This window comes from Nothobranchius furzeri, chromosome 9 (assembly GCF_043380555.1).
Source record: "Nothobranchius furzeri strain GRZ-AD chromosome 9, NfurGRZ-RIMD1, whole genome shotgun sequence".
Lineage (NCBI taxonomy): Eukaryota > Metazoa > Chordata > Actinopteri > Cyprinodontiformes > Nothobranchiidae > Nothobranchius > Nothobranchius furzeri.
The window spans coordinates 63215703-63239063 of record NC_091749.1 but is presented as its reverse complement, the minus strand read 5'-3'; the positions used below and the strand labels follow the sequence as shown (position 1 = coordinate 63239063).

The 23361-nt window shown below is 44.1% G+C and overlaps 1 protein-coding gene across 7 annotated transcripts in view; it reads right to left on the bottom strand.

Moving 5' to 3' along the window:
• The window catches only part of tjp1a (tight junction protein 1a), a 150300-nt gene that overhangs the window by 111325 nt on the left and 15614 nt on the right, over positions 1-23361 (bottom strand). For all 7 annotated transcript variants that reach the window (XM_070555031.1, XM_070555032.1, XM_070555033.1 and 4 more), the window contains exon 2: positions 10592-10787. In XM_070555031.1, the coding sequence (XP_070411132.1) occupies positions 10592-10787 (196 nt within the window). The remainder of the gene's footprint in view (positions 1-10591; positions 10788-23361) is intronic.

Below are 23361 nucleotides of genomic sequence, written 5' to 3'. Positions count from 1 at the left end.
CAGCGTGGAAAATAAGTATTTGGTCACTTCAAACAAGGAAAATCTCTGGCTCTCACAGACCTGTAACGTCTTCTTTAAGAAGCTTTTCTGTCCTCCACTCATTACCTGTATTAATGGCACCTGTTTGAACTCATTATCTGTATAAAAGACACCTGTCCACAGCCTCAAACAGTCAGACTCTAAACTCCACTATGGCCAAGACCAAAGAGCTTTCGAAGGACACCAGGAAAAGAATTGTAGACCTGCACCAGACTGGGAAGAGTGAATCTACAATAGGCAAGCAGCTTGGTGTGAAAAAATCAACTGTGGGAGCAATTATCAGAAAATGGAAGACATACAAGACCACTGATAATCTCCCTCGACCTGGGGCTCCACGCAAGATCTCATCCCGTGGGGCCAAAATGATCATGAGAACGGTGAGCAAGAATCCCAGAACCACACGGGGGGACCTGGTGAATGACCTGCAGAGAGCTGGGACCACAGTAACAAAGGTCACCATCAGTAACACACTACAACGGCAGGGAATCAAATCCTGCAGTGCCAGACGTGTTCCGCTGCTGAAGCCAGTGCATGTCCAGGCCCGTCTGAAGTTTGCCAGAGAGCACATGGATGATACAGCAGAGGATTGGGAGAATGTCATGTGGTCAGATGAAACCAAAGTAGAACTTTTTGGTATAAACTCAACTTGTCGTGTTTTGGAGGAAGAAGAATACTGAGTTGCATCCCAAGAACACCATACCTACTGTGAAGCATGGGGGTGGAAACATCATGCTTTGGGGCTGTTTTTCTGTTAAGGGGACAGGACGACTGATCCGTGATAAGGACAGACTGAATGGGGCCATGTATCGTGAGATTCTGAGCCGAAACCTCCTTCCAACAGTGAGAGCTTTGAAGATGAAATGTGGCTGGGTCTTCCAACACGACAATGATCCCAAACACACCGCCCGGGCAACAAAGGAGTGGCTCCGTAAGAAGCATTTGAAAGTCCTGGAGTGGCCTAGCTAGTCTCCAGACGTCAACCCCATAGAAAATCTGTGGAGGGAGTTGAAAGTCCGTGTTGCTCGGCGACAGCCCCAAAACATCACTGCTCTCGAGAAGATCTGCATGGAGGAATGGGCCAAAATACCAGCTACTGTGTGTGCAAACCTGGTAAAGACCTATAGTAATCGTTTGACCTCTGTTATTGCCAACAAAGGTTATGTTACAAAGTATTGAGTTGAATTTTTGTTATTGACCAAATACTTATTTTCCACCCTGATTTGCAAATAAATTCTTTAAAAATCCTGCTATGTGAATTCATGGATTTTTTTTCACATTCTGTCTCTCACAGTTGAAGTGTACCTATGATGTAAATTAGTTCAGTTCAGTTCAGTTTTAGTTTATTTGTCATATGCAAGTTAGCACAGGGTCAACATTGCAATGAAACGTGTATGACGAGCAGCGGTCTCTCAGCAACATGATACAGGAGAAAATATAATAAAATATAATAAAAATATAATAAAATAAAGCAAAAAAATATAGTAAGGAGCAAAATATTAGAGAGACATGGTAAAAGGGAAAAGATGACTAAATATATATGTGTCAATAAAGAAAATCCTGAAAAGAAATATGACGGGAGGGCAGATGGGATATTGCACAGGAATGAGCTGCAGAAAATTACAGTATTGCACTTTAGATATAAATTACAGTATTGCAGGATATAAATTATGCAGGATATAGATTACAGTGTTGCACTTTGGATATAAATTACAATAACAATAAAGTGAAGTGACCAGTACGGATTAAATATAGTACTTGTGAAGCTGCAGGGTAGCTTCTGAGTCCTGTGTTGTGTGTGTTTAGGTGTTGTGGTTGAGGTGTCGTATGGCTTGATGATAGAAACTGTTTTTAAGTCTTGTAGTCCGAGCAGACAGACTCCTGTAACGTCTGCCAGATGGTAACAAGGAGAACAGCTGATGTGCCGGGTGGCTGTGGTCCTTGATGATGCTGTGTGCTTTCCGGAGGCATCGTTGGAGATAAATGTCCTGAATGGCAGGAAGCCTCATGCCAGTGATGTGCTCTGCTGCTTTCACCACCCTCTGTAGTGATTTACGGCTGCTGGCAGAGCAGCTTCCGTACCACACTGTGATGCAGCTCGTCAGCAAGCTCTCAATTGCACACCTGTAGAAATTTGAGATGAAGCAGGCGCTCACGCCAAACTTCCTCAGCCTCCTCAGGAAGTAAAGCCGCTGGCGAGCTTTCCTGATAGTAGTGTCTGTGTGAAGGGTCCAGGAGAAGTCCTCAGTGATGTTGACACCAAGGAACTTGAAGCTGCTGACCCTTTCGACCTCGACCCCGTTGATGCGGATGGGTTGGTGTTCCCTGACTGGTCGTTTCCGGTAGTCCACTATCATTTCTCTGGTTTTGCTGATGTTGAGAGTCAGGTTATTTTCCAGGCACCACTCGTACAGTGCCATCACCTCCTCTCTATAGGCCGTCTCATCATCCCCTGTGATGAGGCCTATGATGGTTGTGTCATCCGCAAACTTGATGGTGATGTTGGTCTCATGTTTAGCAACACAGTCGTGTGTGAACAGGGAATATAGGAGGGGGCTAAGCACACAACCCTGGGGCGTACCTGTGTTTAGGATGAGTGATGAGGAAGTGTGCTTACCAACTCTCACCACCTGGGGCCTGTCTGTGAGGAAGTTTAGAATCCAACTGCAGATCGGTGTTCCCAGCCCAAGGTCGACGAGCTTCGTGGCAAGTCTTGAGGGGATGATGGTGTTAAATGCCGAGCTGTAGTCGATGAAGAGCATTCTTGCATATGTATTCCCTTTCTCCAGGTGAGTGAGGGCGGTGTGTGTTGCCAGGGCGATGGCATCCTCTGTGGCTCTGTTTGTCCGATAGGCAAACTGAAGAGGATCCAGTGTGTCAGGGAGGGAGGAGCAGATGTGACATTTGACCAGCCGCTCCAGGCACTTCATGATGACGGATGTCAGTGCAACAGGACGGTAGTCATTCAGACAGGAGACCACTGATTTTTTGGGAACGGGAATGATGGTGGATGCTTTGAGGGACGTCGGGACCACTGACTGCCTCAGGGAGAGGTTGAAGATGTTGGTAAACACCTCTGCCAGCTCGTCTGCACACACTCTGAGTAGCCGGCCTGGGATGCCGTCTGGTCCTGGAGCTTTGTGAGGATTGACCTTTTTAAAGGCCCATCTCACAGCTTCTGTTTCCAGAGTTAGAGTTGCAGCCTCACTGTCCTCTTGAGGGTAGAGGATCTCCTCTCTGTTGTCTGCATCAAAACGAGCATAGAAGTTGTTCAGCTCGTCTGCGAGAGATGCAGTGGGCTGAACACTGACTGTGCTGACCTTCTTGTAGTCAGTGATGCAGCGCAGTCCATTCCACAGTCGCCTGGTGTCAAAGCTGTGGTAGCCGGACTCCATTTTGTCCCTGTAGTCCTTTCTGGCCTTTTTTATGGACTTTCGGAGGTCATACCTGGCTGCTTTATATGCGTCAGCATCTCCAGAGTTAAAGGCATAGGTTCGCGCTTTTAGCTTGGCGCGAACGTCTTTATTTACCCAGGGTTTCTGATTTGGGTATATGCGGACAGTGGTTTTTGTGATGATATCATCCATGCACTTCCCAATATATCCAATGACAGAGTCTGTGAGTTCATTGATGTTGCCATCAGCTGCATCCACAAATATCTGCCAGTCAGTTGTCTCAAAGCAGTCCTGCAGGACCTCCTCAGCCTCACTGTCCCATTTGTAAATAACTCTGGAAGCTGGTTTTTCCCGTTTTAGTCTTTGTCTGTATGCAGGCAGCAGCAGAATGGAACAATGGTCTGCCTTACCAAAAGCTGGGCGGGGGAGGGGTTTGTAACACTCTTTGAATGGAGTGTAACAATGGTCCAATGTTTGATCACCTCTTGTGGGGAAGGAGATGTGCTGATAGTATTTGGGGAGAACCTTCTTCATGTTGGCTCTGTTGAAGTCTCCCAGCACAATAAAGGCAGCTTCTGGATTTTTGTTCTCAAGTCCAGTGATGATGTCATACAGTTCGTCCATAGCCGTGGCTTTATCAGCATGTGGTGGAATGTAAACAGCTGAGAGGAGAACTGAGCTGAACTCCCTCGGGAGGTAAAAAGGCCTGACTTTAACGGTCAGGAGCTCGAGGCTATGAGAGCAGTAAGTTTTTAAGATACACACATCCCTGGCCCACAAGGAGTTAACCATAAAGCACACCCCTCCTCCCCTCTTCTTGCCTGAGTCCTTCGTTCGGTCTCCCCGGTAAACAGTGAATCCATCCGGCGTGATGGCGCAGTCGGGGACGCTGGGCTCCAGCCATGTCTCCGTGAAGGCCAGAACGCAGCAGTTCCTGATGTCTTGCTGGTGTTTAATCCGTGCACGCAGCTCGTCAAGTTTGTTGTCCAGAGACTGGAGATTCGCGAGCAGGATGCTGGGGAGAGGTGGCTTGCTGTTTCTCTGTCGCGTTCGGCACAAAACTCCAGCACGTTTTCCCCTCTTTGTTTTCCCTCGACGTCGTGCGAGTAAACAAAGGATCCCAGGCAGCACAGCGTCCACGGAGTCAAAACCTGCTGTAAAGTCCGAACTGGCTGATGAACGTAGCTCCAGAAGCGCTTGTCTGTCATACCGCGTGTATGATCGCGCTGTGCGCACAGTAATAGAGAGCAGAACAAAATAAATAATAAGATTTTTGCTGAGATGACTGGGAGCTCTCGTCGGTGCTGCCATCCTACGGCGCAACCACTCCTCTGAGTCGGGACCTCTGTTACTGACCTCTGTCATCATTTTAAGTGGGAGAACTTGCACAATCGGTGGCTGACTAAATACTTTTTTGCCCCACTGTAAATGCAGAACTGAGACAGGGACCATTATGTCATTGACCACAACACATTCTATGTCCACATATATATATATATATATATATATATATATATATATATATAGATGTCATGATCCGCCCCGGCCTCCCTGACTGTGTCTCTCCTGCCCTGATTAGCCTTATTGTTCTCACCTGTCCCTGATTACTCTGCCCATGTGTTCCTGATTCCCTTGGGTATTTATACCTCCCTCGTTGTTGCTGTCTTTGTCGGTTCATTGTCGTTTGTGCATGTTCGTTCGTCCTGTTGCTCCCAGTCTACAATTAAACATCTTTTTATTTTTTCATCCGTCTGCCTGATCTTCTGCCTCCGGAAACCCACCACCACACATGGTCTGCCACCTCCACCCGCAGAACATGACAGAATGAACCAACCAAACCTGGACCTGTGGTGAGCTAACACCTGCTTCTGGAGGATTATTTTTTCTTTTTTTCCCTTTCAGCAGAGGGTGATTTCTGGCCTGGAGTTTTTGTGTTTGGCGCATCCTACCTGTTCTCGGGGTGGTCGAAGTCCTCTGGGAGATCCTGGCGCATCCTACTTTGTCTTCGGGGTGGTCAGGGTCATTCACCACCTGCTGTTTTTGCCCCGTCCCGTTCTTCTCCTGAAGCCGCGGATCCTGGAGCCTCAAGGGAGTTACACCCCCTACGCACGCCATTATTCTCCGGTGTGGTAGGGCTGGTCTCCCCGCTCTTCTCCGGTGGATCCTGGAGCCTCAAGGGAGCTTCACCCCCTACGCACGCCATTGTTCTCCGGTGTGGTAGGGCTGGTCTCCCCGCTCTTCTCCGGCTTCCCTTCACCCGAGCCTCCGCCGATGGACCCAGCAGATCGGGATGTGCACCTGCTCTGATTGGATGTCGAGTACCTGCCACCGAGCTGGGCTTCCACGCGTCGCTCCCGCTGCTCAACCATTTCCTGGTCCACGCCTGCAGGTTCTGTGCCTGCAGGTTCTCCACGCGGCAGTTCCTGCTGGGGCCTATGCCTGCTGCTGCAGTTCCTGCTGGGTCCCACGCCTGCTGCTGCAGTTTGTCTCAGTGTTCCTAGTGTCCAGTGTTTTAGTCAAGTCAAGTCTTCGTGTCTTAAGTCCAGTCAAGTCTTCGTGAGTCAAGTCAAGTCTTCGTGAGTCAAGTCAAGTCTTCGTGAGTCCAAGTCAAGTCTTCGTGAGTCCAAGTCAAGTCTTCGTGAGTCCAAGTCAAGTGTTCGAGTCCAAGTCAAGTGTTCGAGTCCCAGTCAAGTGTTCGAGTCCCAGTCAAGTGTTCGAGTCCCTGTGCCAAGTCTTTGAGTCCCTGTGCCAAGTCTTTGAGTCCCTGTGCCAAGTCTTTGAGTCCCAAGTCTTCGAGTCCGAGTTTCCCAGTCTGAGCTCAAGAGACCCTTTGTAAGACGGAGTGCCGCCTGATCTGAGAGGCCCCTGCTCCGCGTCCCTGGTCTGAGTTCGTTGAAACGTCTGTTGGTCGTAAGACGGAGTGCCGCCTGATCTTAGAGGCCCCTGCTCCGCAGCCCCGGACTGTGTTTATTCCCTGGTCTCGTCTTCTGTGTTCCCTGGTCATGTGTGCCCTAGTCTGGTCTTCGTTCGTCCCTGTGTCTCTTGTGCTCTGTGGCTTGTGGGCATCTGGTATCCGCCCCTTAAGGGGGGGGGGGGGTACTGTCATGATCCGCCCCGGCCTCCCTGACTGTGTCTCTCCTGCCCTGATTAGCCTTATTGTTCTCACCTGTCCCTGATTACTCTGCCCATGTGTTCCTGATTCCCTTGGGTATTTATACCTCCCTTGTTGTTGCTGTCTTTGTCGGTCCATTGTCGTTTGTGCATGTTCGTTCGTCCTGTTGCTCCCAGTCTACAATTAAACATCTTTTTATTTCTTCATCCGTCTGCCTGATCTTCTGCCTCCTGAAACCCACCACCACACATGGCCTGCCACCTCCACCCACAGAACATGACAATATATATATATATATATATATAATTATATATATAATTATGTATTAGGGATGTGTATTGGTGAAATACTGACAATACGATACGTATCACGATACAGGAGAGACAATACGATATAGAAGAAGAAGAAGAAAATATCATTTCTATAGCACCTCTCAAGATAAAAATCACGAGGCGCTTCACAAAAACAAAAAATGTAAAAATATAAAAAATAATTTAGAAAATGATTAAAATATATTTTAAATGAGCAAAAAATAGACAACTGTGATTAAAAATGTAAAGAAAGAGAGAGAGAGAGAGAGAGAGTGAATAGGAAAGAGTGAAATCAGTGGATCCTGAGGAAGGTGGAATAAGTAGGGAGAGCAGAACAAGGAGAGGGTGATGAAGGTCACGTCAAAACCAGCCTGAACAGGTGAGTTTTCAGCTGCTTTTTAAAGGAGACCACTGAGTCCACTGATCTCAGGCTCAGGGGGAGAGAGTTCCAGAGTCTGGGGGCCACAGCAGCAAATGATCTGTCACCTTTGGTCTTGAATATATCACAATAGAGCTCCGGACGTCACGTGACATTCTGCAGCCTTCAGAGAGTACAGACGCTTTTTTCTCAGCTCCCTTATCGGCTTCCCCAAGGCTCTTGTCCTGTCTGCCTACAGAGCACTTCTCTGCATTTCTCCTGAAACCACTACTCTTTTTTGGAAATATGGACTTAATTAATTGGTCATTCAACGTGATTGACAAAATTTTCTCTACGATGAGAACGGAGAAGGGGGCTCCCACCTGTCCCGAGGGGACATTCGCATCGGGATATGCACTCGATTCTTGGGAGGTCTGGCGAATCGTGTGCCTCTCTCAGCTGTCCATCGAGGACGTGGAAGATTTGTGGATATTCGGCCTAATGATCACTGGATTTCTTCTGATTGGAGTGGGAGGATATCTGGTTTTCTGGAAATTTGGGAAGACGGGAGCGATTGGAGTGCGACCCGTACCCACGGAATGTGCCGCTCGTGCGGTGACCTCACAGACTGGGACGTTACTCGAGGTGAACCGTAAGCTGGACAATGTCCTTGCGGCATTGCCTGTGTTAGTGCGCAAGATGGATTTGATCTCGGAGAGGGTCGCCGGACGATGCGGGGATGTGGAATGTAAAATTGGCTTCACTGGTGGACATGAATGACCACTTAGAGACTACAAGACGGAGAGGAAGACTATCTCTGTCTGCCCTAAACAAAGTCATGTTTATCCTTATCTGACGCCATAGCAGCCTCTCAAGGCTGCCTCAACACACCCCCACAAAAAGGAGGAATGCCGACAGATGCTGTGTCCCGACCTTCACCCTCTTCCTTCAGATTCTGCAGGAACTTCAATGTGCTCTCTGTTCCTTATCTCTCCCTCCCACCTGTTGGTCTGCAGCTGGTCGATGCGCCGCAGTGGCAGCTCCCACTGGAGGCTTCAGGATCCCGCCCACCCCCACCTCCCCATCAGACTCTGATGTTGTATACGTGCTGTCTTTGCTTCCATGTCGGGTGTTTTTTTGCATTAGAGTGCTACACCCTGCTGGTGTAACCCTGTTAATGCCTTTTTTTTCCCCTCCCTGAACTTTCCTCATGTAACACCCTTTTCATCTAACTATTAAGGTAGCGCGACTCATGTTGCGAATGACCGCAGTCACCAATTCTTGTTATGTGTCTTACCCACGTATGTCTGATCTTTGAATTGTGTGTGCTGAAACTGAATTTCATTTCTCTGTATGTCCTGCACATGTGGAGAATATGACAATAAATGACTTTGACTTTGACTTGACTCTCAGAGCGTAGACCTGGCAGGCAACAAAGGTAACAAAATGAATGGGATCGGCTTGGATTTTACTCCGTAGGAGTTTACTTCACACTTTAAAACCGCATAAATCGTTTTATATAGTCAGAAATTAAATAGACTAAACATCTCGAACCTTACCATGCCCCTGGGATACATTTTAAAAATGCCAGAAGCTGTCGGAGCGGACCTGGCCAGGGAGCGCCTTGGGATTTCCCCGGAGGAGCTGGCCTAAGTGGCTGGGGAGAGGTAAGTCTGAGCCTCTCGACTTAGGCTACTGCCCCCATGACCAGACTCTGGATAAGCGGATGAAAATGGATGGATGGATGGACAAATAACATAGATTTACATGTAAGAAGTTTAAATAGAGTGCTGTGCTGTTTGAATGTATAAACTGAACTCCAAGAGAAATCACTGGTCTGATTTTTTTCCATGAATAAAAGAAATATGTCAGGCAGGAGCGTCTAAAGGTTGGTTTGTGCTTGACGCATCTGCGAGGTTCGCGCGGCGAAATTGCATCATTTTAACAACCACGCCCCTCCACCGCACCTCCGCACGGCCCAACATTTCCGCACCGTGCACCTAGGAAATTTTCTAACCACGCAGACGGTCGGACGCGGAAAAACATGGCGGACTGGCAAGAACTAGTATGGCAGAGGTTCGTAAATACAGACATTTGTATGATTCAGCTCTCAAAGATCACCATGATCAACATGTTGTTAATCATTCTTGGAGAGAAATAGCTCGCACTGTCGGAAAAGACGAGGACGCTGTTAAAAAATGCTGGAATGCCATGTTGTAAACAACAGTAATTTTTACTTCTACTATGGTGTAGTGGTGGATGCATGCCGTAGAGCTCCATGCTGCCCCGTTCAGTTTGGGAGAATATTGGCTCACTGCAGAGACAAGCCGCATGAACCATAAACGCTGCAAGTTGTGAAGCGCGTTCCATCCACGAGCCGCTTCACCAAGCGGAAAGTAAATGCGTTAAGCATAAACCAAGCTTCAGGATCTGTCTTAGATCTGTCTCGGTGAGACAGATAATAGCAATCCAAAGTGCTTTTTATGTGTGATCTGACAATTGATCAACCATTGATTAAAAAATTAAATACAGCTTAGCCGGTTAATTGCTGTAATCATAAGACACGTAAACGGCAGCACGCAGAACTCACGAGGCAACGTTTTACGTGATTTTTACTTGTTGCTATGAGTAATACGACAGAAAAAGCTACGCCAAAATAAGTTTAGGAAGCCCACTAAGAATCGTAATAAAATCATTTAAAATAAATACCATATACATTTGAGGAAACATTGGTTTAAGTACCTGATATGAAGTGGTCGCTGCATACGCGAAAACCTTTACTCTCGGGATCCCACAGCTTTATTTTAGCCCGGTCACTAGCATGTTTCATTGCGATGATCCAACGTATGCGGCATTCGCGTCTGTTCTGGCATTCTGGGGCACAACAGGAATCTACCATATTTCCCGTTTGACTGAGTTTTCTGACAATAACAAAAAGCCCAGCTGCGGCCTTCTGCCTGCCAAGATGGTGCCGCTTCGATTTGAACTGTATATATTTTGTAATTTTTGTAAAATATTTGCTCTATATATTGCGATACATTCAGCCAGACGATATTAGTAATATTTAAGACTGAAATTCATTGTAGGAAAATTTAATAAACAGTCCAAACTGATACATAACATGTTAACATGAGGTATCTGAACCATAATAGAGGGATTTATATTTCAGTGGTGGAACCAAAACTAATTGCATACTGCTGCCACTTTGGATTGCTGCGTCACAGAGGTAACTGAACCACAAAATAGTCACACTGATGTTCATAAAATAACTCTTCAAGTGTTAACAGTGAAAATATCAAGATTAGTCTGAAAAATGACACAGTTGTAATTTCCTTTTTCCAAATTTGATCACTTTTGTGAAATTGTATCTGAGGCTTACATTGGAGTCAAGCAGGTCAAGGCTGTCCAAGCTCTTGCTGCGATGAATGCGGCCCTTGATGCGGCGCAGAGAAGGTCTACCTTGGCTTGTAGGCAACGGGAGGGTGGAGGTGGCAGGCAAAGCTGTAGCACCAGCAGTGGCATCAGAACACCCGGGAGCATCTGAAGGAGATGTTTCTCCATCTGCTGGCGTCACCCTGCAACACAAAGTAAAATCAAAATGACTGAATGTGTAAAATATTATGCCATTTCATTTCCTCTATAAAAAAAATACAAAAATAAAAAACACAACCACTTCCTTTATTACATATTAATTTTTTTTTTTTTACTACATTCATCTCTTGAAGGCACGGCTGCCTGTCTGGGGAAAATCATAAGGATGCCCAAAGGAGTGAAGGATTTTTTTTCTGGCGGTCTTTACTTTTTAAAGGGCATCTTTTCCTGTTGGCTGTAACAGCATTCAAGAAAGTGTGTATAATTGGGCTGAATGTCAGCGGGTGGCCTGCAGATGGAGGCGAGGTATAGAGCAAACGCTTACCACAATAAAGCTGATTTGCTCCTGCAAGCATGATTTACCTGAAGTAACTTAAATGAACCACTAAATAAGTCACTTATGTTTCAGTTCGTCATCTATGGGTCTTCTTAATAAAAAATACATTTACTGAAAAGGAAAAAAATGAAAAGGGTCAAAACTGAATTGAGGAATGAAAGGGAGCTAAGTGAACATCAAACCAGTTATTTTGCTGCATTTCAATCTGTGTCCTACATTTGATATTTGTTGGACTAAAGGGGACCTAGGCAGTTTGGCTTGCTTGCTCATTATCTAAAACATGCAGGAAATGTGCTGGAACCAGACTGCGGCGCCAGGTATGTCAGCTCAACAGAGCGGCCAGCCAGTCTGAAGTTGCATGTGCCGTATTCTGGCCGCAGAGGGCGATAGGGGCCGGGCGGCCTTTCATTAACTCACATGATCAATTATCAGCTGGTTTGAGCTCATAGCTCTCAGATCTGCTCTTGCAGAAGAACATGTGATAGCTATGTTTTTGTATCACAATGACAAGTCATCAATCAAGAGCTGCAGTGAAAAATCTAACAATGTTAGATTTAACAGCTTTAAGTAAAAAATAAAATAAAAATACTGACAGCTCAACAGCATTTCTGTGCATGAAGCAGCTTTTTCAGTCCTGTGTATTTTTAGAAAGGCTTATTTTTTTCACCATGAAAACTGGACAATGAGTGATTTGGTTTTTATTTTATTTTATTTTATAATACAAAACTGTTGACCAATTATGGTAGACTCTTTCACCCACCTTTTCTTACCAGCTCACCTGCCTTGTGGTATGATTGTCTGCCCTGGGACTGGGAGATCGGGGTACAAATCCATGGTTGGGTCTAACCAAAGACTTTAAAAATGGGCCCCAGTACCTCTCTGTTTGGCATTAAAGAGATTCTTAGCAAATTTTTCATATTTTTAAATATTTTTTCTTGAGCCAGTGTGTGCTAAAATGACCCTTTACAGGGTTATTGAAAGGCCACCGTTGCCAGAATATTCCACTTGCAACTTCAGACTGGCCGCTCTGTTAGGCCTGACATACCTGGCGCTGCAGTCCGGTTCCAGCAGGTTTCCTGCTGGGGAGAAGTTTCAGCTGTTAGATGTTACAAAGACGAACGCACAGCGAGGGGATAAGTTTTGCATTCGATTCTACAAACGAACACTAGGGGGTGTTAAATGCAAGCCAAAACAGCCTAGTTCCCCTCTAAAGGGTTCGATTGGAGGGTTAAACAATCAAACGGCTTGTGAGCACGGCCGTGTGTGTAGCTCACCGCTCCCGCAGGGGAAGGGCCAAATGCGGAGAGCAAATTCACACACCATCGTAACAACTTATGGAACTTTATCTTCTTCCAACTTTGGGTGATAGACGCTGCCTTTAAAGCTTTTGTGTCCATGGGTGTGGATTTCAAAATGTGCCTAATGATAGAATGCTTAATAAATAATAAAAAAAAAATGTTTACAACATCACATTCAATCAGCCCCACGAGGGTCAACTTACAGCTTATTTAAAGAATCTACTACATAATTTACTGCTGTTTTGAAGGTCTGCTAAAGCAGTTTCATGTTCAGTTGTGCTGTGTTGTGATACAAACACATGTACATGCTGTTGGTTACTTTTCAGGAGTGCACAGTAAAATCTATTTCTTGCCGTTTCATTCCCCGTCCTCTGTGGTGACCTGCAGTTGCTGCAAACGCTAACGGCCAGGACATGCATTGGGAGTTTGGAGGAGTCTGGTTTCTCTCCCACAATGTTGTTGGTTTTTTTCTGGATGTGAAAATTTAGAAAACTCAGTTTTAAGCTGAATGTAGTCTGATTTTAGACCCGGTGGTGCACCCCGGGGTTCACACAGATCTGTAAGAGCTCCAGGCTGCTAGAGCAGCATTAAGGGAGTCAAACTCCAGGTTTTATCAACTCATGGATTGTTTGTGCTCCTGAGCAGAGTGATGTAATTAATAAACAAGCATTTATTATGTTCTGTAGGTGTCATGGTGTTAGGTTTTGTTACTTTCAGTGTTATTCTTTTCTGCTTGGAAATTTTTCTTGTATTTAGTTTACTTTTCTTTAGATACTCCATTATCTTGCAAGTTTATTAGTTCCCTGAATTGTTTATCTCTTTTGCCTTAGCTCCCCTAGTTTGTTCTCACACTCAACTCAATATATCAGATCCTGTTTAAACAGGGAAAACAAGTAAAGGAACGTCAAACACAGCAACAATGTAGAAACCATAATAGGGCTGAACGATTCTAGAAAGTAATCTAAATGAGATTTCTTTCTTCAATATTGCAATTTCGATTTAATTCATGATTATTTTTTCAGAGGCTGAACTAATTCCCACGCACCCTCCAGGACCCCCCTAAGGGTATAGAGCTGGTCCAGTGTTCCACGGCCAGGACGAAAACCACATTGCTCCTCCTGAATCTGAGGTTCAACAATCCGACGGACCCTCCTCTCCAGAACCCTTGAATAGCCCTTCCCTGGAAGGCTCAGGAGTGTGACCCCCCTGTAGTTGGAACACACCCTGCGGTCCCCCTGTTTGAATAAGGGAACCACCACCCTGGTCTGCCAGTCCAGTGGTACTGGCCCAGATGTCCACGCGATATTGCAGAGCCCCGTCAGCCAACACAGCCCCGCAACATCCAGAGCCTTAAGGAACTCCGGGCAGATCTCATCCATCCCTGGAGCCTTGCCACAGAGGAGCTTTTTAACCACCTCAGTGACCTCAGCACCAGAGATCTGAGAGCCCAACTCAAAGTCCCCAGACTCTGCTTCCTCACTGGAAGACGTGTCGGTGGGATTGAAGAGGTCTTTGAAGTATTCTACCCACCGATCCACAACGTCCTGAGTAGAGGTCAGCAGCACACCGTCCCCACAATCAACAGTTTTGGTAGCGCACTGCTCCCCCCCCCCCATCCCCCCCCCCCCCCCCCCCGAGGCACCGGATCGTGGACCAGAATCTCCACGAAGCCGTACGGCTCATGCATATAAATAATAAACATCCTGTCTTGTTTAGCAACAAACCAGTTTCAGTTTCATTCATGAAAGAACCTGAAAAACATCAAATGTGAACTTGTAATAAATCTTGTTGCATTTTATCACAATGTAGACTGACTTTATCTGTTGGCTCTACTGGGGTTATCTTATTATTTAACTATTAGGCTATTCTATGTCTTCATAGGATAGCCTTAATGTCAAAACAAAATATTTTGCAAAATAGGACAGAATAGTATTAAAGTGCCAAGTTCACTTTTTTTTACAAAACTCCCCTGCTGGTGGCAGAAGGACAGTCTGCACTTAGCGAGGACAGCCGGTTTGCTGCTACATGAAATAGCCAATTGTAGTAGAGCCTTTCTAGCCAATCAGTGGCGAGAAAGGCAGGATCTTCCTTGGACATCCTAGAACGTTCCGTTTATTGAGGTCTTTTGTGTTTTTGACATCTTGTCCCTGCAGAGCTTCCGTAGTTCAGTTACTTTCACACCTGCTAGCCAAGAACAACCCCAAAAAAAGAACCAGAAACCCAGAAAGACAAGAACCAAAACCAGTGATAACCCTACCATACATCAGAGGCATAACGGAAAAAATAAGAGCAACAATGAAAAAGCACAACATAAACACACCAACAAAACCATACACAACAGTTAGAAACAGACTAGTGCACCCAAAAGACAAGATACCAGCTGGACTTAAATGTGGAGTCATCTACGAAATCCCATGCAAACTCTGCAATAAAACATACATAGGAGAAACCGGACGCCAACTCAACACACGAACAATAGAACACAGAAAGGAGTGCGAGAAAGAGGCAAATCGAAAACACACAAGAGCAGCAAAAGAAGAAGCAGAAAGTACAATAAAAAAGTCAGCCGTAACAGATCATTGCTTAAGAGAAAACCATATAATGGACTGGGACAACACACGGATCATAACCACTGAACAACAAAAATACAAAAGATGGATCAAGGAAGCAATCGCGATAAGGAGACGTGGATGTGGGAACAGGGACGGCGGAGTTTACACGCTGGACCACGCATGGGACTGCATCGTCGGAGAGGGGAGAGCGGGCAGTAGAGGGCGACAACGTCCTCTGCTGCCCGCAGATAAACGGAGAAGGAAGTGATGCGCCACCATCAGCATCAGCCTGAAGAAGCCGGCAGCTGTCGGTGAAACGTAGCTACAAAACAGGTAAACAAAAGCTTCACTCTTCACCTCTAAACTTAATAAAAACGCTTCTTTGCTCCGTTGTCCTTAAAACAAATGACAAGTTTAATTCACCACACACACACACACACACACACACACACACACACACACACACACACACACACACACACACACACACACACACACACGGGAATAACTGGAACCCGCGATACAAACTCGTTCTGGCTGATTTCTGCCTAAAATGTAATTTAAAAAACAAAAATACAAACGAAAAATGTCTATAAACTGAACCGCTTTAAGCTTTTAAGGTTTCTATGGCTAGCTCTTAACAAACTTACGTTTAAATCTTCGTAGCTCTCCCCATTTTCTCTGCCTGTTGAAAATCCACAGCCGGCGCGCAAAGCATGCTGGGATAGCCTTGTTCTGTGAGGATACAACAGACCCGTCCTCGAAATGTGGGCGGAGCGAGGACGCGTTTGAGGGCGCGAGAATGAGTATTCTTGGAATTCGTACAGTACTCGTCGCTGTGCTGTGATGTCATCGCACTCTTACAAGCATCCTTCCCGTGGATTCGGACACACCCAAAGTCTCTTACAGTGTTCTGGTTTTACTAAAATATCTGTCTATACTCATTTGATTGATGGCAGTTTTTACATTTTATTAGACTACAAATGTAATCATTTGGCATGTTCCTAATTCATAATTTGTAAGAATGTAATCGGCGATATTAGCATCCCTATGGGTTATTGAATGTATGTATATTAGCATCGTGCTAACCACTCGCTGCCAGCCGTTGCGATTAGAAAATCTCCTTTTGTCACATTGCAATTTAATTGCATATGCAATTAATCATTCAGCCCTAATATGTAATGGTAGCTCATTTCAACATCTTGGACCCGCCGCTGAAAAAGTATTTCCCTCTTCAGCCGAGACATGGGGGCCAAGAGCAGCATCAAGTTTTCAGAGCGAAGAGAAGACATACCGTCTGAAACATATTAGATAGATATGCTGGAGCTAGACTACTCAAGGACTTAAAAACCCTTATAAGAATGAAAAAAAAATCATCTTTAAACTCTAGTGCAGCTAAAATTGGGATAGCATGTTGAAATTTCAGCTTGCCCTCCAAAAACCTTCCTGCAGAACTTTGTATCAGCTGGAGACACAATGCACTCTGGCTAACTCAGAAAAAGATGGAGTTGCAGTGGTCTAGGCGTGATGTTATGAATGCACTGACAACAGTTTCAAGATCACGCCTGGAGAGAAATGGCTTTACCTTGGACAAACGTCTCAGATGATAAGAAGCAGCCACAACCCCATTTATATGAGCATTAAACAAAAACCACGGTCAATCTTGACCCCAAGGTGGACAATCAAAGTACTCAAGTGTGAGTTAAACTCACCACAATCAATACTAAAGGCATCGATAACAAGGTTAGGACCAAACAAAATGGATTTTGGATGGAATATTATGTTTACTGATTTTATTCTGATCTTGTTTTCTTTTTCTTTGAATGAAAAAATAAAATGAAATACCAGCCCGGCCTCTGTCTTGTTGCCATTTATACACAGGAAGTTCCCAGACATCCATACCTGCTATCATACAAGTGTTTGACAGATTATTCTTCACATCTTAGAAGGTTCTGACAGACACTTGCTCATACTTACATTTATGAAGAAGAAATGTATTATTTCTATACATGTTTTGACTGTCAAACTTCCTTATAGTCCCTTTAAATCATCTTGAAAAAAAGTCTGAACTCGGAGAAAAAAGTAATGAGAATTCAGATGCCCTAATCCTCTCCTGTAGATTTTAGGAGAGAAGAGAAGAGCTGAAAAAAAAACTGATACAGATATTTTCTGATATTAACTTAGAATGCCAATTTCAGCCAATTTTAATTGTAGGTTGATAATATCAGACATCCCTATTAATAACTTTCTGCAATGCTGTCTCTGTGCTATGAAGTATTTTAAAATCAAACTGAAATTTTTCCAAAATATTATTCTCACACATGTGTTCTATATCAGTTCACCTGCTTCTATTTTAGTGATCACCTGCCACATTCCTCTCATTGTTGGGTCACACTGTTTCAGATGGTTCTGTTTGCCCTTAGTTTTGTGTCTTTAGTTCCTGCCCTGAAAGCCTATTTCCTTGATTAAAGTTCAGTTTATTCCCTCTGTGCCTGCTATTTTTGGGTCCTTTTCATCACCTCTCAGTCAGATTTACAATCGGAATGCTAAAATTAGAAACATCCCAACCCAAACTGATGCAGGAAATCTGGTCCATGCATTTATTACTTGTAGACTTGACTGTTGCAGTTTCTTTATGTTCAGAATGTTGAGTTCTCTTAGAGGTTAAGATAGGTTGCAAACGTTTATAGAAATGCACTTTTTTACTGGTAGACTCGGCTTTTCATTTTGCGATAACTTAATTTTGGTAAATCTTGAAGTCATACTATGCAACATTTTCATTTTTCAAAAAAAAAATTCTTGAGCCAGTATGTGTTAAAATGACGCTTATATGGGGTTAATGACATGTCACTCAGATCCCCACTGCCCTCTGTGGCCAGAAGACCGGATTTGCAACTTCAGAGTGGCGAGCTGCTCTGTTGGGAAAAATATTTGCTGACATGGCTGGTTCCAGCACATTTTCTCCCATGTTTTAGGTCGTGAAAAAGGCTGATTTGTTTATTTAGTGATGAATCACACATATAGAAACCAATGAAGACTGGGGAGACATTTCAGCAGTTAGTTTAAGGTGTTAAAAACACACAGCAAGGAGATAGGTTTTGCTTTCGGTTTGCCCACAGATAATTAATAATGGACACTAGGGGGTGCTAAAAGCTAGCAAAACTGCCAAGTGTGCCTTTAAACTAGATCATAATGAAGAAAAATATGCAGAATTCACACTCACATCACACAGACTACTCATACTATTACTGCCCTTCTTTTCAATATTACCTCACAGTCAGGTGGTATGAATAGAATATAAACGGCCCTGAATTTGAATTTTCTGGTACAGAAAAGCAGCAAAAATAAAGGAACAAATATTCCCAGACTTCAGCATGAGTTTGACTTCTCATTTGCCAACACCTTATGAATGATTTATCATCAGCGCTGCAGGATTTCTGAAGGATATTTTGAGCCACGGGAGTCAGTGGATTAGCCACAAATACAAGTTAGTTTCACTTTTCACTGCCTCTGGAGAAATAATAAGAAACTCCCAAACAAGCTGGAGTGCACTCACAAAGAAGCACTCACAGTGGCCCTTTTGATTCAAGCAGCAGACAATTTATGGTTAAAAAAATGAAGTAACAAGAAACATTAATAGAAAACGGCAGTCGTCACAGTAGAAACTTGTAAATATTACAAAAGACTTGGACCAAAATTGGAGAATCTCACCCTATCGTGCAAAAAGAGATCACGACGAGTGACGCTTTATGTATTACCCCATCTCCACCTCCCACCAGAAAATCCTAAAAAAGCCTTATTGTAAGTTATTGACTCGTAGGTGTCAGATGCTAAATGGATTTTTCAGTCTACACAATTAATCCTAATCAAATTTCAGTGAATAAACATGTTTTAGTCAAGCTCCCATAATGCAGGTCAAAAATTGAAGCAAACTTGGAAGTGAAATAAATTGCAGTTCCACCCTCACCCACTAGGGGCTGGTGTCAGAAGCGAGCAAATCCTCATTGACTCCTATGTTAAAAATACCAATTTCACAGCAGAAATAAACATGTTTACAGCCTGGTTCCAAAACATGTTTTTGGTTTAAATGATCTAGTTTACACTCATGACAACTCTGAGGGGGGGTGATTTTTTTCTCACTTCTGTTTAAGTGTATTAAAAGCCTAAAATTCTGTATAATTAATGAGCATCAGACCCACGTGACCGAAGAGCTAGCTCCGGGGAAAGGCCTCAGTCTGAGCCTCGGCCTCGCCTGAAAACTGTTCGGTCATTTTCAGTCTCTCAACTTAGACCATTAGACCATTACACAGACTTACTTACGTCAGACTTTTTTGTCTTGCCTGTTGTCCTTCGGGAGCGCTACAGGAGGACACACAGGGATTTATGGGGTTGGATGAGGAAAACGAAATAAAGAAAGTAAATCTGTGTTTTGTGATCAGTTTAATTTGACATGAACATGACAAACACGCTTTCTTGACCATCTTTGTGAGTAAAAAAAACGTGTAGAAATAAAAACAAACAACGTGTGTTATTAGGTAAATAGCAGGAGAGCGGTGTTGATGCATGATTGCGCATGCACCGTGAGTGGTTCTGATACTTTTTGGGTCGCAGCTGCTCGCAGCGCCGCTTCAACAGTGCGATACCCTCACGAGGGACGAGCAAAATATCAAACACGCCAGAAACCCGTGCAAGCTCACGATTGCTGATCCTCCCATCGCTCTCCGATGGTCACGTGGTGTTAATCGCCTCTCGTAACCCCCGTATACTACACGACGCTCAGCGCAAAACTCGCCCCGATCTTGTGGATTCTCGGACGAGTGGAAAATCGGCTCGTAAAAGTGAAAAAGTCGCACAGTGTACGCCCGGTTTTAAACGTGTTCAGAGATACTCAACAGAGCCATTGTTGTTTCTGAGTAATTTTTTCATGTCTTGGCACGGAGTCTGATATGAAGAGGTCAAAAGCAGGTTTTTCAGTAATCAGACAGGTATGATAAACACAATGGAGATTCTAATAACGCCGGGGACACACTGGCCGCCGAAGCGCCGGGAGGCGAAGCGCTCACGAAATTCGGCCGCTGCTCGCTGCTCCTCAGTTCAGACCAGACGCTTGTTTCTCCGCTCCGGTCGAGGCGCGCCTCGGCTCAGCTGTAGTTTTTCTTTTAACCACTTGGTGTCCTCCATTTCCTCTCTGCCTTTTCTCTGCTCTTTTCCTCTACACCCACCTCCCCCTTGCTGAATGTGTGTGTTTGTCCGTGTGTGTGTGAACCTATGGTGTGAACCAGTTGTTAATAGCTGGCCTTCGACTTTCTGCCTCTCTGTCCTGTTTGCTCAGGTTGAAAGACACCCAAAACCACACCCCCTTCATGTGGTCTCACACACACACACACAAGTTCGCTGAGTGTGTGTGTGTTTGTGTGGTTTTTATGCAGTGTCTGTTTACGAACACATTTGACCATTGCGGAATTTTATTTTGAAATGCTTTATGTTGTTAAATTTACCAGCCTGCCTCTTATGTCTAGGTTTGACTTCCAGCCAGAATTGACGCGGTTCACCCGCGGCTCGCGAGAAAAATAGAGCAGATGCCGAAACGATCGCTGCATGGCGCGGGCTGGCCGGCGCTCGACGCTTCAGCGGCCCATGTGGCCTATAGAATACGATAACAAGGGCACCGAATGAAGGCGGTCTCTTGTTTCGCGGCGCTTCGGCGGCCAGTCTGTCCCCGGCGTTACACAGACGAGATGCTGCTGTTTCAGATACCTGCGTACATGCTGAGCACCTTAAAGCACAGTGAAGAAATAATGAGAGAATAAATGGAAGCTTTGATAACTTATTCTCAGAAATTTGAGGCAAAAAGTTACTCTAAGAAACATTTATTAGATTAGATTAGAATTTTTTAGAGATTAGAATCTGATGTTCATTTCCCTCACCTAAAATCTAGAAGAGATGTGTAACGATGGGTAGTTTACATCTTACTTATGAACCATAAATTGTCCGATTCCATAGAAATATGAAATATCAATCTGATGGATCTTTGAATATTTTAAGCAGAAGATCAGAACTTTTTATTGCAGGGATTACGTGGCACTTCATATTAACCCCGAGGAAAGGGAGAGAGAGTCAGGTTCATAATTAAGAACAAGACTAACTTTAAACACTCTGTGTACTGATGAACTAGGTGGAATGAGACGTGAGATGGATGATGTATATGTGTGGAATGTTGTTATAAGAACCTCGTATCCAGAGAAGCATTTAGTTCTGAGTGGGAGTGAATGTTTCGCTCTAAACTTTAGTAGGAGATTTATAACACACATGAAACGCCATCTGTCGGTCTATGTACCCCAGGGGAAGCCTCCGTTTAGATCCAGAATGTCGAGGTCCGTGGACCCTCCTTGGTACAGAAGCCAGTAGAAACAGCAGCGGTAACGACCAGTCTAGTCTTGGAATGCTCCCAGGTCACGACAGGTTATTATTGGCGTCAGCGAGACCCTGAAGGGGTCGTGAGGTTCAGCTTTTATTCTGAAGGAACCGTAGCGGTCAGGTGTAACGTGCAACAGATTTTATCCAGCTTGTCGAGCAAGGTTCTTTCGGCTGAAGAGGTGTTCGGATGGCCTGTCCGAACTTCTCAAGAACGCTTTGAACTGAACTAAAGGTGACGTGGGATAGTTTTTATAATTGTCATATTTCGGTTTACTGGCGAATCAGAATTTGACATGCAAAAGAGGGCTTAGACAAACACCACAGAAAACCACGCCTCGCATCAGAAACAAAGGTTCTGATTGGATCAGACAAAAGGAAATGTGTCATGTGACTCTAGCATTACTCTGTGTCATCACGTGTCTAGTGCAGCTGTCCAAGATTATAATTACTTGTAAAATATTACTGATTACAGAATTATAATATCAAGTAATAACATTGTCATTTCACAGATTGATTGAACATTGGGCTCACATTTTTATTGGTAATAACAAATGTTGTTTGATTATGTATTTATCAAAAGAGTTCTCCGTCTTGTCTTGAGCTGTAGAGGTGAAGCAGTTCAGATGAGCAGAGGCGTGAAAGGCCTTGACCAGTATCTCATGCAGATTAGGCCTGTGTCAGAGACATTATGTCTCCACTCGAGCAGACGCAGCAGATCGTGACCTTTAGGTCAAAAACAGGACATTTCATGATGCTACAGGTGTGTTGTCATGTTTACAAAAAAACGTTTTGTTTCTGAATTAAGAAAAAAATAGCAAAAAAGTATGAACATTTTTTCAATGAGATGCTGACTTTAGTGGAAAATTAATTAAAAACAAACATAAATAGACCTAAAACATGTTACTGGTACTTTTGCTGTCATTCTGTTGTGGGAAACATTCAAAGAAAACTCTGAAAAGCTGCTTAAACCTGCATTATTTTTATTATTGTGGGCCTATCTATATTATTAAAATGATCAGAGCCACTACAGAAGGCCCAAAGAGCCTGAGTTATGTTGTGGTAACGTGAGAGGAACTGTGAAATAGTAAAGCTTTTGCTGTGTGCTTCTTCATGTTGAATTCAAATGAAATATATACAAGAAATAAATGATGATAATAATAGTTTTACATATATGTAACAGTGACGTTAGGGCTAAAAGGCAGAAAATACATTTTTTTTCTCATTATATTGGAACTTCACGTTTTCCGTCATTGAGTAGTCTCTGTCCCACATTTGGCAAGTTGGGATCTGGTCACCCTACAACTGTCTGCTAGGATCTGACAACTCACGTGACAAACTTGTGCTATACGCAGGGTTCGAATTACAGGTGAAGTAAAGGGAGATCCTGGAAGCCCTCAACTTCCACACCCAGGGGGAGCCCAAAAACGATCCTGGTTCTACTTATATTACATTATTCATGTGGACTCTCCAGGGATTATTTTGAGCTGAGAGGCACAGAGCTCTGATCGTTGACGCGCTCCAGACAGATGCGTCCTAACAACGGCCACAGTAACATTCTCAAAGTGTGGCCACCTCAAAAACAAAGTTAACACGCGATAGGGCTGCTCGATTATGGCAAAAATAATAATCACAATTATGGTGACTGGAATTGAGATCACGATTATTTAGGACGATTTTTCAATTTATGTTGATTTTATTTGTTTTTATTCAGTCATAAAATTACTCAGGGCACAATCAGGACAAAATAAGAAACAAGATGATCACTAAAATAACTCCTGATTCCCAGTATAAAAAGACCAATATACTTACAGCTCATAGTCTATGACCCAAGGGCTATAGACCTTGGTTGAACTCATTTAAGTCTAACCAGTACAGACCCAAATACCAATATCTTGCAAATACTGACAGCAAGAATTATACAGTGGCATTTATAACAAATACATGCAAATAAATT